General features: G+C 40.1%; 1 protein-coding gene across 17 annotated transcripts in view; it reads left to right on the forward strand.

Annotated features, from left to right (window-relative positions):
- The window catches only part of CAST (calpastatin), a 129,311-nt gene that overhangs the window by 73,065 nt on the left and 43,202 nt on the right, over positions 1 to 13,044 (forward strand). For 10 of the 17 annotated variants that reach the window (XM_089909130.1, XM_089909129.1, XM_022592333.2 and 7 more), the window contains 5 exons: positions 7,397 to 7,462; positions 8,210 to 8,251; positions 9,651 to 9,707; positions 10,127 to 10,240; positions 11,240 to 11,323. In XM_089909130.1, the coding sequence (XP_089765256.1) occupies positions 7,397 to 7,462; positions 8,210 to 8,251; positions 9,651 to 9,707; positions 10,127 to 10,240; positions 11,240 to 11,323 (363 nt within the window). The remainder of the gene's footprint in view (positions 1 to 7,396; positions 7,463 to 8,209; positions 8,252 to 9,650; positions 9,708 to 10,126; positions 10,241 to 11,239; positions 11,324 to 13,044) is intronic. The other 7 variants (XM_022592409.3, XM_022592387.3, XM_022592350.3 and 4 more) reach the window with 2 other exon arrangements.

Consider the following 13,044-nt stretch of genomic DNA (forward strand, 5'->3'; position numbering starts at 1 on the left):
CTCTTTTTTTCTTTCTTTTTTTAACATCTTTATTGGAGTATAATTGCTTTACAATGGTGTGTTAGTTTCTGCTTAGTAAAAAAATGAATCAGTTATACATATACATATGTCCCCATATCTCTTTCCTCTTGCATATCCCTCCCTCCCACCCTCCCTATCCCACCCCACTAGGTGGTCACAAAGCACCAAGCTGATCTCCCTGTGCTATGCGGTTGCTTCCCACTAGCTATCTATTTTACATTTGGTAGTGTATATATGTCCATGCCACTCTCGCACTTTGTCCCAGCTTACCCTTCCCCCTCCCCATATCCTCAAGTCCATCCTCTAGTAGGTCTGTGTCTTTATTCCCATCTTGCCCCTAGGTTCTTCATGACCAATTTTTTTTTTTAATTCCATATATAACGTGTTAGCATACAGTATTTGTTTTTCTCTTTCTCTGACTTACTTCACTCTGTATGACAGACTCTAGGTCCATCCACCTCACTACAAATAACTCAATTTCGTTTCTTTTTATGGCTGAGTAATATTCCATTCTTTATATGTGCCACATCTTCTTTATCCATTCGTCTGTTGATGGACGCTTAGGTTACTTCCATGTCCTGGCTGTTGTGAATAGTGCTGCAACAAACATTTTGGTACATGACTCTTTTTGAATTATGGTTTTCTCAGGGTATATGCCCAGTAGTGAGATTGCTGGGTCGTATGGTAGTTCTATTTGTAGTTTTTTAAGGAACCTCCATACTGTTCTCCATAGTGGCTGTATCAATTTATGTTCCCACAAACAGTGCAAGAGGGCTCCCTTTTCTCCACACCCTCTCCAGCATATATTGTTTGTAGATTTTTTGATGATGGCCATTCTGACCGGTGTGAGATGATATCTCATTGTAGTTTTGATTTGCATTTCCCTAATGATTAATGACATTGAGCATTCTTTCATGTGTTTGTTGGCAATCTGTATATCTTCTTGGAGAAATGTCTATTTAGGTCTTCTGCCCATTTTTGGATTGGATTGTTTGTTTTTTTGATATTGAGCTGCCTGAGCTGCTCGTAAATTTTGGAGATTAATCCTTTGTCAGTTGCTTCATTTGCAAATATTTTCCCCCATTCTGAGGGTTGTCTTTTCATTTTGTTTGTGGTTTCTGTTGCTGTGCAAAAGCTTTGAAGTTTCATTAGGTCCCACTTGTTTATTTTTGTTTTTATTTCCATTTCTCTAGGAGATGGGTCAAAAGGGGTCTTGCTGTGATTTATGTCATAGTCTATTTTTTTTTAAAGGGGTGGCACAAGGGGTGTGCATGATGCAACTGTTCTTTTCTTTTCTTTTATTTATTTACTTTTGGCTGCGTTGGTTCTTGCTGCGCGCGGGCTTTCTCTAGTTGCAGCAAGCGGGGGCTGCTCTTCATTGCGGTGTGTGGGCTTCTCATTGTGGTCAGAAAAGATACTTGATACGATTTCAATTTTCTTAAATTTACCAAGGCTTGATCTGTGACCCAAGATATGATCTATCTTGGAGAATGTTCCATGAGCATTTGAGAAGAACGTGTATTCTGTTGTTTTTGGATGGAATGTCCTATAAATATCAATTTAGTCCATCTTGTTTAATGTATCATTTAAAGCTTGTGTTTCCTTATTCATTTTCATTTTGGATGATCTGTCCATTGGTGAAAGTGGGGTGTTAAAGTCCCCTACTGTGGTTGTGTTACTGTCGATTTCCCCTTTTATGGCTGTTAGCATTTGCCTTATGTATTGAGGTGCTCCTATGTTGGGTGCATAAATATTTACAATTGTTCTATCTTCTTCTTGGATTGATCCCTTGATCATTATGTAGTGTCCTTCTTTGTCTCTTCTAATAGTCTTTATTTTAAAGTCTATTTTGTCTGATATGAGAATTGCTACTCCAGCTTTCTTTTGGTTTCCATTTGCATGGAATATCTTTTTCTATCCCCCCACTTTCAGTCTGTATGTGTCTCTAGGTCTGAGGTGGGTCTCTTGTAGACAGCATATATATGGGTCTTGTTTTTGTATCCATTCAGCCAGTCTGTGTCTTTTGGTGGGAGCATTTAATCCATTTACATTTAAGGTAATTATCGATATGTATGTTCCTATTCCCATTTTCTTAATTGTTTTGGGTTTGTTATTGTAGGTCTTTTCCTTCTCTTGTGTTTCTTGCCTAGAGAAGATCCTTTAGCATTTGTTGTAAAGCTGGTTTGGTGGTGCTGAACTCCCTCAGCTTTTGCTTGTCTGTAAAGGTTTTAATTTCTCCATCAAATCTGAATGAGATCCTTGCTGGGTAGAGTAATCTTGGTTGTAGGTTTTTCTCCTTCATCACTTTAAATATGTCCTGCCAGTCCCTTCTGGCTTGCAGAGTTTCTGCTGAAAGATCAGCTGTTAACCCTATGGGGATTCCCTTGTGTGTTATTTGTTGTTTTTCCCTTGCTGCTTTTAATATGTTTTCTTTGTATTTAATTTTTGACAGTTTGATTAATATGTGTCTTGGCGTGTTTCTCCTTGGATTTATCCTGTATGGGACTCCCTGTGCTTCCTGGACTTGATTAACTATTTCCTTTCCCATATTAGGGATGTTTTCAACTATAATCTCTTCATATATTTTCTCAGTCCCTTTCTTTTTCTCTTCTTCTGGGACCCCTATAATTTGAATGTTGGTGCATTTAATGTTGTCCCAGAGGTCTCTGAGACTGTCTTCAATTCTTCTCATTCTTTTTTCTTTCTTCTGCTCTGTGGTAGTTATTTCCACTATTTTATCTTCCAGGTCACTTATCCGTTCTTCTGCCTCAGTTATTCTGCTATTGATCCCATCTAGAGAATTTTTAATTTCATTTATTGTGTTGTTCATCACTGTTTGTTTGCTCTTTAGTTCTTCTAGGTCCTTGTTAAACATTTCTTGTATTTCCTCCATTCTATTTCCAAGATTTTGGATCATCTTTACTATCATTATTGTGAATTCTTTTTCAGGTAGACTGCCTATTTCCTCTTCATTTCTTAGGTCTGGTGGGTTTTTATCTTGCTCCTTCATCTGCTGTGTGTTTTTCTGTCTTCTCATTTTGCTTAACTTAATGTGTTTGTGGTCTCCTTTTCGCAGGCCGCAGGTTCGTAGTTCCCGTTGTTTTTGGTGTCTGTCCCCAGTGGCTAAGGTTGGTTCAGTGGGCTGTGTAGGCTTCCTGGTGGAGGGGACTAGTGCCTGTGTTCTGGTGGATGAGGCTGGATCTTATCTTTCTGGTCGGCAGGTCCACGTCTGGTGGTGTGTTTTGGGGTGTTTGTGGCCTTATTATGATTTTAGGCAGCCTCTCTGCTAATGGATGTGGTTGTGTTGCTGTCTTGCTGGTTGTTTGGTGTAGGGTGTCCAGCACTATAGCTTGCTGGTCGTTGAGTGGAGCTCGGTGTTGGTGTTGAGATGGAGATCTCTGGGAGATATTTGTCATTTCATATTATGTGGAGCTGGGAGGTCTCTTGTGGACCAGTGTCCTGAAGTTGGCTCTCCCACGTCAGAGGCACAGCCCTGACGCCTGGCTGGAGCACCAAGAGCCTGTCATCCACACAGCTCAGAATAAAAGGGAGAAAAAAGAGAAGGAGAGAAAGAAGAAGATAAAATAAAATAAAATAGTTATTAAAATAAAAAATAAAAATTTTTTAAATAATTATTTTTTAAGTAATTAAAAAAAGAAAAGAGAGCAACCAAGCCAAAAAACAAATCTACCAATGATAACAGGTGCTAAAAACTATACTAAAAAACAAAACAAAACAAAAAATGGACATTCAGAACCCTAGGACAAATGGTAAAAACAAAGCTATACTGACAAAATAACACACAGAAGCATACACATACACACTCACAAAATGAGAAAAAGGGGAAAAAATGTATAGATCGTTGCTCCCAAAGTCCACCTCCTCAATTTGGGATGATTCATTGTCTATTCAGGTATTCCACAGATGCAGGGTACATCAAGTTGATTGTGGAGATTTAATCCACTGCTCCTGAGGCTGCTGGGAGAGATTTCCCGTTTTCTTCTTTGTTCACACAGCTCCTGGGGTTCAGCTTTGCATTTGGCCCCACCTCTGCATGTAGGTCCCGGGGGGCATCTGTTCTTCTCTCAGGACGGGGTTAAAGGAGCAGCTGATTTGGGGGCTCTGGCTCACTCAGGCCGGGGGGAGGGAGGGGTACAGAGTGCGGGGTGAGCCTGCGGCGGCAGAGGCCGGCATGACGTTGCACCAGCCTGAGGCGTGCCGTGTGTTCTCCGTGCCGTGTGTTCTCCGGGGGAAGTTGTCCCTGGATCATGGGACCCTGGCGGTGGCGGGCTGCACAGGCTTCCAGGAGGAGAGGTGTGGGAGTGACCTGTGCTCGCACACAGGCTTCTTGGTGGCGGCAGCAGCAGCCTTAGCGTCCCATGCCCGTCTCTGGGTCTGCACTGAAAGCCGCGGCTCACGCCTGTCTCTGGAGCTCCTTTAACTGGTGCTCTTAATCCCCTCTCCTCGCGCACCAGGAAACAAAGAGGCAAGAAAAAGTCTCTTGCGTCTTTGGCAGCTCCAGACCTTTTCCCAGACTCCTTCCCAGCTAGCTGTGGCACACTAGCCCCCTTCAGGCTGTGTTCATGCTGCCAACCCCAGCCCTCTCCCTGCGATCCAACCTCCGAAGCCCGAGCCTCAGCTCCCAGCCCCCGCCCGTGCCGGCGGTGAGCAGACAAGCCTCTCAGTCTGGTGAGTGCTGGTCGGCACCGATCCTCTGTGCGGAAATCTCTGCTTTGCCCTCCGCACCCCTGTTGCTATGCTCTCCTCCGTGGCTCCGAAGCTTCCCCCCTCTGCCACCCACAGTCTCTGCCCGCAAAGGGGCTTCCTAGTGTGTGGAAACCTTTCCTCCTTCACTGCTCCCTTCCACTGGTGCGGGTCCCGTCCCTATTCTTTTGTCTCTGTTTTTTCTTTTTTCTTTTGTCCTACCCAGGCACATGGGGAGCTTATTGCCTTTTGTGGGGTCTGAGGTCTTCTGCCAGCGTTCAGTGGGTGTTCTGTAGGAGTTGTTCCACATGTAGGTATTTCTGATGTATTTGTGGGGAGGAAGGTCATCTCCACGTCTTACTCTTCCGCCATCATGAAGCTCCTCTCCCCTTCATGTACTTCTCATGTTTGTTTCATAACACTTATATCAGCCTCCTCTTGGAGATTTCTGTGAACTTTATGAGCATATTTCTCTAAATATTTTGAGCTTTTAGAGAAAAGATGTTAATTCAAATAAAGCCTATATCAAATCCTTGTCATGTTCTACAGCTTTGAAATGAAAGTCAGTCTAGCTCTGGAGGTAATATGTCTAGATCTATGTTCTCTCTCTCTTGTCCCTCACATTAGAATTGGTAGTCACACTGCTGTGTGTAAGATGAAAGGTCAGATCATTGTTAATCAGGTTGAGATCTCTGAGAGGCTTTGTAGAGTGGACACTGGAGCCAGACGGCTTGGCTTCTATTCCTAGTTCTATGCTGCCTGTGATGCTGGAAAATTCCTCTTGGCTTTCATTTCCTTTTTTAATTTAATTTTTATTTTATATTAGATTATAGTTGATTTACAATGTTGTGTTAGTAGTTTCAGGCATACAGCAAAGAGATTCAGTTATGTATATACAGATATCCATTCCTTTTCAGATTCTTTTCTCATATAGGTGATTATAGACTATTCAGTAGAATTCCCTGTGCTATACAGTAGGTCCTTGTTGATTATCTGTTTTATATATAGTAGTATGTATACGTTAATGCCATACTCCTAATTTATCCCTCCCCACAGCTTTCCCCTTTGGTAACCATAAGTTTGTTTTAGAAGTCTGTGAGTCCTTATCTGTAAAATTTGGAGGGGGATGATAATAGTACCTTTCTCACAAGACTGTAAGGAAACAAAGATAAGGCTATTGAACAGTGCCTGTCCCACAGCAGGTGCCCAGTAGGAGCTGGCTGGCACTGGAGAGACAATGCAGTGCAGTGCAGTGATTGAGAACACGTAACCCCAGCCCCACCATGGGTGTCCTTGGGAAGTCATTGAACTTCCATGTGCCTCAATTTCCATCCGTGAAATGGGAATGATGATGATAACGATACTCATTATACCTGTCTCAAAGGATTATTATGAGGACTAAGAGGGTTGGACTAAGACAGTTTCAAACAGTCCCTTGTACTGAGAGGCTATAATAAGCATTAGTTATTATTGTCATCAGTATTATGTTCATCAGCCTCACTACCACCAAAAATAAATTTAGGAGATGTGTCAGTGATTACTGATTAAAATGTATATTCCATTAGAAGCTGCTTGCGCCTGTGAGTATACATTCTTAATTGTATTGTAGAGTTCTTCCATGCAAAATATTGCCAAAATGCCAAATTACAAATTAGAAGCTATTAATAGACTCAAACCTTTAAAATACCAGCTGGCTTATTTTCCTTGTTAATCATTTAATAAATTTCATTTGCATAAACTCATAAAAAAAAGCAGAGTAGCATGTACAGAAACTCATTAACAAGGATCCAGTTTGAAAGGATCCAAAATTTTAAATTTTAAAAACATTTCTTTGTTCCTGAACTTTGTTTCCTTTCCAAAACAGTAAGTGTGTTGGCATAACAAGGGTCTATTATGTGAGGAACACATGTGCCTTCATTACTGAAGCACAAGACATGATAAATTAAGAGGATATTTGGCATCAGTCTCTTCAGATGATAGAATAAAAAATAGGAGTTTGTGGGCTTCCCTGGTGGCGCGGTGGTTGAGAGTCTGCCTGCCGATGCAGGGGACGCGGGTTCATGCCCCGGTCCGGGAGGACCTCACATGCCGCCGAGCGGCTGCGCCCGTGAGCCATGGCCACTGAGCCTGCGCGTCCGGAGCCTGTGCTCCGCAACGGGAGAGGCCACAACAGTGAGAGGCCTGCGTACTGCAAAAAAAAAAAAAAAAAAAAATAGGAGTTTGTGCTGATATCACCGAGCAGATAAAAGGGGAAGAAATGGCAGAAGCATCAGGCCTAATTTTTAATCTCTTACTTTGAAAAGTTAATAAAATGTTTAATCAGATTTTATTCTTGTTTTCATATCTTCCCTATACGGAGAATGCATGTGTATACTTAAGTAATGGTCTTTTTTGACACAGGTAACTTTTGGGTGGGTAGAATTGTAAAATACTCCACTAAAGATCCTAAATAACAACCAGCTCTTCAGAAGCATTCCTAGAACTTTAGATTCGATTGCTAGATTTTTATCATGCTACAAAAATCCATGCGCTATTTACAAAGTTGTTGTAATATTGTGCTGACAGAATTTCAGAAAACTTTTGACAAACCTTTAGCCCTGTTTATTCATGTTACTTATTTGACTGCCAAATAAAATAAAATCACACTTGGGGCTGTTCTCTTATATATTAGGCCATTCCAGTCAGCAAACAGTTGGAAGGACTGCATTCTCCTAATAAGAAAAGACACAAAAAACAGGTGATGTGGTTCATTGTACTAGGGGACATTTCTGTTTACTAATGGTCACTTCAGCTGCTTAACACGTGCTAATAATTTCAGTTCACAATCTTCTGCAACACCTTGACCCATCAAGGACTTGTGGTGGGCTTAGTTACCCATGGCTCACATTCTGGCACTAAAAATCAATTTCACTGCTTCCTGTGTTCTTGATACTGTCAGCCTCCCATTGTTTTACATCATCAGCTGAAACCTACGCTGAGTATTTCACTCATAAAGAGATAAACGATGTTAGTGGCTTTGAAGGATGAGGGTTTTTATTTTAGTTTGCTTATGTATTAGCTACCACGTTCATAGTAATAAATCTTTACATAATTTTAATACACACAGAAGTAAGATGTGAACTGCCATCTGAGTAGTAAGAGCAGACTATTAATTAGTGTGCTTAAGTGTTTATCTAAAGAGTTACAATTCCGGGAATGCCCTGGTGGTCGTGTGGTTAGGACTCCATGCTTCCACTGCAGGGGGCACGGATTTGATTCCTGATTGGGGAACTAAGATCCCACAAGCCACGTGGTGTGGCCAAATAAATAAATAAATAAATAAAGAGTTACAGTTCCAAGAAAAGTATAATTTTAACTCATGAAGTTTATATTTATAAATACATAAAAATTATCTTTTTTAGCTTCCTTAGTTGAAGAAAATATATGATCAACTTTGTAAACTATGTTCATTTTTCCTTCTTTTTCTTTCTTTTTCTGAATTTAGGCTGTAAAAACAGAACCTGAGAAGAAGTCACAATCAACTAAGGTAAATGATTTAAGTCAACTAGTGAATTATTTGGATTCTTTGCAACAATAATGAATAACTGGTTTCCTCTATTGGTGCTACGAAATGGTAAAAAAAAAATTTTGTCAGCTAATTAAATTAATTTTAGATTACCCTTTTGAACATGATTATATAGAGTGTATATAAAATAAGTATAACATTAAATCCATATATTGCTAAAATGAATAGTATTTTATGTCTACTTCAGAAGGCATTTTATTCAAATCTAGATTTTTGTTATAGCTGAAGTAATTTAAAAAAAAGCAACAGGAACAAAGGACAAGGGACAAAGGGTAATGAGTATTTGATTACTTTAATGATGAGACATCAAGAATAAAGGTGTCTATTGAACCCAACACCTAGATAACTTAAAGATGAGAGTCTCTCCTTAGACTAGGCCCTGGGTTTATCTTGATGGTCTTATTTCCATTGGTGGAACTAGTTATCAGTTACTCAGGAGACAGCTCTGACTTTCCCTTGGGAACGGCTTCCCTTGCTTTCCTGACTCATGGCTGTCTAGACTGAAAGCCAATTCCAGTCCATATGGAGATGACCCCAGGGTGTCTGCAGGCAGGGCAAATGTTTCTCTTCAATAAGGTGCTATACTTTATTTCTTTCAAGTACACTTGAGCAGTTACTCAGACCACAAGTTTTCCTTTAGGGAAGCACAAAGATGATTTGGGCTGAAGTACTTTAAGTGCAGGCAAGGGTGGGGAGCGTGGTGGGCAGAGTCATCGGGGTGAAAGATGAAGCTTATATGATTTTGTGTAAGGCCTCTTGGTGGCCCCTGAGGATGGTAATTATATAGTCCCCCCTATAGAAGAATAATTCAGCAGCTGGTGGAAGTTGTCTTCTATTCCATATGTAAATGTTTTTGGTTACTCAGTTGGGTTTCTAGTGATACCTGTCTTCTCTACTTGTAGCACAGAAAAAACCATATAAATCATATAACTAAAAAAATACAGTGTTTATCTCCTATGAAAGGAGATTTTTTTGAAAATCAATTTTAATTTCTAAAGTAGGATCCCCTATCAACAAGCTCAGTGGTCAAAGTGATCATTTGACATCTCTGTGGATGGACTTGCAGTTATCAAATGATGTACATGAATTGTGAAAAACAGCCAATAATTTAGAGATACATAGCTATTTGAAAAATCATTCTAGATGAAATACTACATTTTTCATTATTTTTCTGATAATTATCATTATCAGACTGTTGGTAGGATTATTATCAACCAGACAGCAACATCTACTTCTCTAACTGGGCCTTTCCTAAGAGAGGCAGAATGGTCTAATTGGGATTTTTGGTTTTGAGCTTATTTGGAAATATAAAAACAATGTACTCTGATGTAATTGAGATTTTATCGTTTGAAATTGACAGCCATCTGTGGTTCATGAGAAAAAAACCCAAGAAGTAAAGCCAAAGGAACACACAGAGGTAAATGATCATCATTAGGACTTGATGTCATAAGGGGAAACCTTTTTTTCTTTGTTTTTCTTTGTTTTTGGGTGAAGGATAAAATTCTGAACTCTCATCTTTCAACATTCAAGTCCTACTGAGCATGGCTGGTATTTGTTTTTCCACTAAAATGGCACCACCATGTGGCATTAGCAGGATTTGCAATTTGCTCAGGTGATTCTTGCTGAATTGGGGAGGAAGGATTTGCGTTGTTTCAAATTCTGTATTCGAAGTGAAATTTTGTCACATATCATTCTAATTTAAATTCGCACAGTAAAAAATTGCATAAAACACAGTTGTTATGAATACTTTCTATTCCATAGAGAAAAGTAGCAATATTTATCATATTGTTAACATTGTGTGTGTGTGTGTGTGTGTGTGTGTGTGTGTGTTTTCAGCCAAAATGCCGACCCAAGCACTCATCAGATATGGGAAGCAAGCATACTTATAATGAAAAAGCAGTTTCTAGATCAAGTGAGCAGCCAACATCAGAGAAATCAACAATACCAAAGGTATATAAAGCAGACTGATAGGAAAACACTAATGTCAACTAGGGAATTGACAGGTCCTCTATCTACATTGATGCGTGTAGGTGAATCTACAGAGCTACGCCGAATATATCTTGTATTGTAAAGATTTGATGCTCTCATTTTGCTGGTGTTGCAAATAACCTTGTGGAAACTTGGGACTAAGTAAGGCCTGAGAAGGGCATCAGATAGGTCTGGGGGATGTTCCATCGTGCCTTCTCCACCGTGTTGTGACGTTGAGGCAGCCGACTCTGGTGTCTCACAGGTGGGAAGCTTGGGATTGAGGCTGCCTCCTGGACCCCTCTCCTCGTGGGCTGTGGGAACTCAGATGCCCTGCGAGATCTGCTCTTTACCTGGAAGTCTTAGAGTTTTTAGGGTCTTGTTGTAGGAGAGATCAACTTACAGAGCCAAAAGTCAGACATATATTCTGTATTTCCAGAATACAACTATTCAACTGCTAGAAGAATAAACATCTATGAGAACTTTTTCATTGAGAGCTCTTGGAAGATAGGAAATAGGCCTGCTTAACAATATACCTTATATCAGAGACTGCAAATTTGTGGCCCACCAGTTGCAGCCACTTGTGTATTTTATTTGGCTTACAGTAATCAAAATGATCTTTAATTAGCTGCCAACAAATAAAGTCAGAATACTTCACATAAAATGCAAATTTCTAGCTTCTCTTGAAAAATTGGAATATCTGGCAACAGTAGGCTCACATGGCAACAATTGACTAGAGGCCTTACAACCTTGTATGTGCCCACGTGGCCCACTTCGCCTATGTGTGTTAACCTGCATGGGCTCTGTAAGCTCTTGAGTCCAGCTGTATGTGCCCAGCATTGCATCATATGCAGTAGAAGCTAGTGACCATTTCCCTACAAGATGTCTGCTAGGGGAAACTGGCTCCTTAGTGACATTTGAAATGTATGATCTTGAAAATAGCCATTCAGAGATACTTAGTTCTGTCAATCTTTTATCCTTTAGACTAAGTCACAGGATACAATTTCCAGTGGTGGAAAGAGTGCTGTTACTGGCATAGCTGCAGCATCTGGCAAACCAGTTGACAAGGTGAGCACACATAAAAGATGTAACATGAACAGGGGCCTCAATGCTTATCAGGTCTCTTTTATGAGAAACATATGCTCAGCGAAGACCCATTCTACCTGGCTGGCTCTGTTTAACCATTCAGTGTTCCAGTGGTGTCACAGTCAAATAACCTGTCGTTTGCTAAAACTGAACACTTCATGTGTGAAATTTTATGAAGAAGAGCATGCATCTGAAGGATAGAGAGAGAGCAAGACACCAAAAAGACACTATTTATTGATTGAATGATTTTAAAATTCATGCATTCAATAAATAGTTACTATTCAGTGGAATATTACTCAGCCATAAAGAGAAATGAGATTGAGTTATTTGTAGTGAGGTGGATGTACCTAGAGTCTGCCATACAGAGTGAAGTAAGTCAGAAAGAGAAAAACAAATACTGTATGCTAACATACATATATGGAATCTAAAAAAAAAAAAAAACAATGGTACTGATGAACCTAGTGGCAGGGCAGGAATAAAGACGTAGACATAGAGAAGGGACTTGAGGACGTGGGGAGGGGGAAGCTGGGATGAAGTGAGAGTAGCAGCGACATACATACACTACCAAATATAAAATAGCTAGTGGGAAGCAGCCGCTTAGCACAGGGAGATCAGCTCGGTGCTTTGCGATGACCTAGAGGGTGGGATCGGGGTGTGGGATAGGGACGGTGGGAGGGAGCCTCAAGAGGGAGGGGATATGGGGACATACGTATGCATATGGCTGATTCACTTTGGTGTACAACAGAAACTAACACAGTATTGTGAAGCGATTATACTCCAATAAAGATCTATTAAAAAAATTTTTTTTAGACCCCATAAATAAATAAATAAATAAATAAATAAATAGTGACTAAGTGCCATGCCATGTATAAGGCCTCATCAATACCAAGGAAATTAAAATGTGAGTTGACTCAGATCCTGCCTTCAAGATTTATGGCTTTGAAATAAAGCACATAAAACTGCCATGAGCATTTGAATAAGCATTACTCTCAGATTTTAATATGAACACTGCCATCTTGAAATGAGTAAATTATGTGCAGTCATGACACCTACATGGATTGATATGGGAGGTTTTCAAAGGAGCATCACAAGCCCTCTCAGGAGAGAGTATATGTGCCCCACTGGCAAATTAGGGGCACCTTCCTTAGATCCTTTGGAGAGACTAGCTTGGGAATGTAAGACAAGAAGTAGTCTACCTTTTCTACCCATAGGAATACAGAGTTAGCAATCAGAGTTAGTAATCAGTTTGGAAGCCATATCGTCCTAGAAATGCTAGGACGTATTTCTCTTAAAGCCACAAGTAACTAACTGAAGCAACAGTAAGATGGAAATGAAAGCAGAAAAAAAGCAATACGTGTTTATCTATTTTCCCGCTTCTCAAAATGGGCACAGTTATCCCTCTGCAGGCTAAGTAAAGTAAGGAAAGTCATAGGATAAAAGTATGGCCCATCTCCCTGAAACATCAGTTTTTCTTAGATTTCGGAAAAGAAAAGGCACATTATTTTTCTCCAAACTAATGCAGAAAGCATGTGGCATGATGGCAAAATTTACATGAACTTTTAAATGAAAATACTCAACTTAAAATAAAAAATGTTTTATTTTTTCCAGCAGGCCCCTTGTATATACCTTGAGATCCCTACCCCCATCCTGGGGATACACTTCACTCTCTTGTGTGGATGAGGGATAACTAGATGCCATGGTTT

The sequence above is a fragment of the Delphinapterus leucas genome, chromosome 3, assembly GCF_059928025.1.
Source record: "Delphinapterus leucas isolate spDelLeu-1000000601 "Yukka" chromosome 3, BTC_Dleu_Yukka2, whole genome shotgun sequence".
In the NCBI taxonomy this organism is placed as follows: domain Eukaryota; kingdom Metazoa; phylum Chordata; class Mammalia; order Artiodactyla; family Monodontidae; genus Delphinapterus; species Delphinapterus leucas.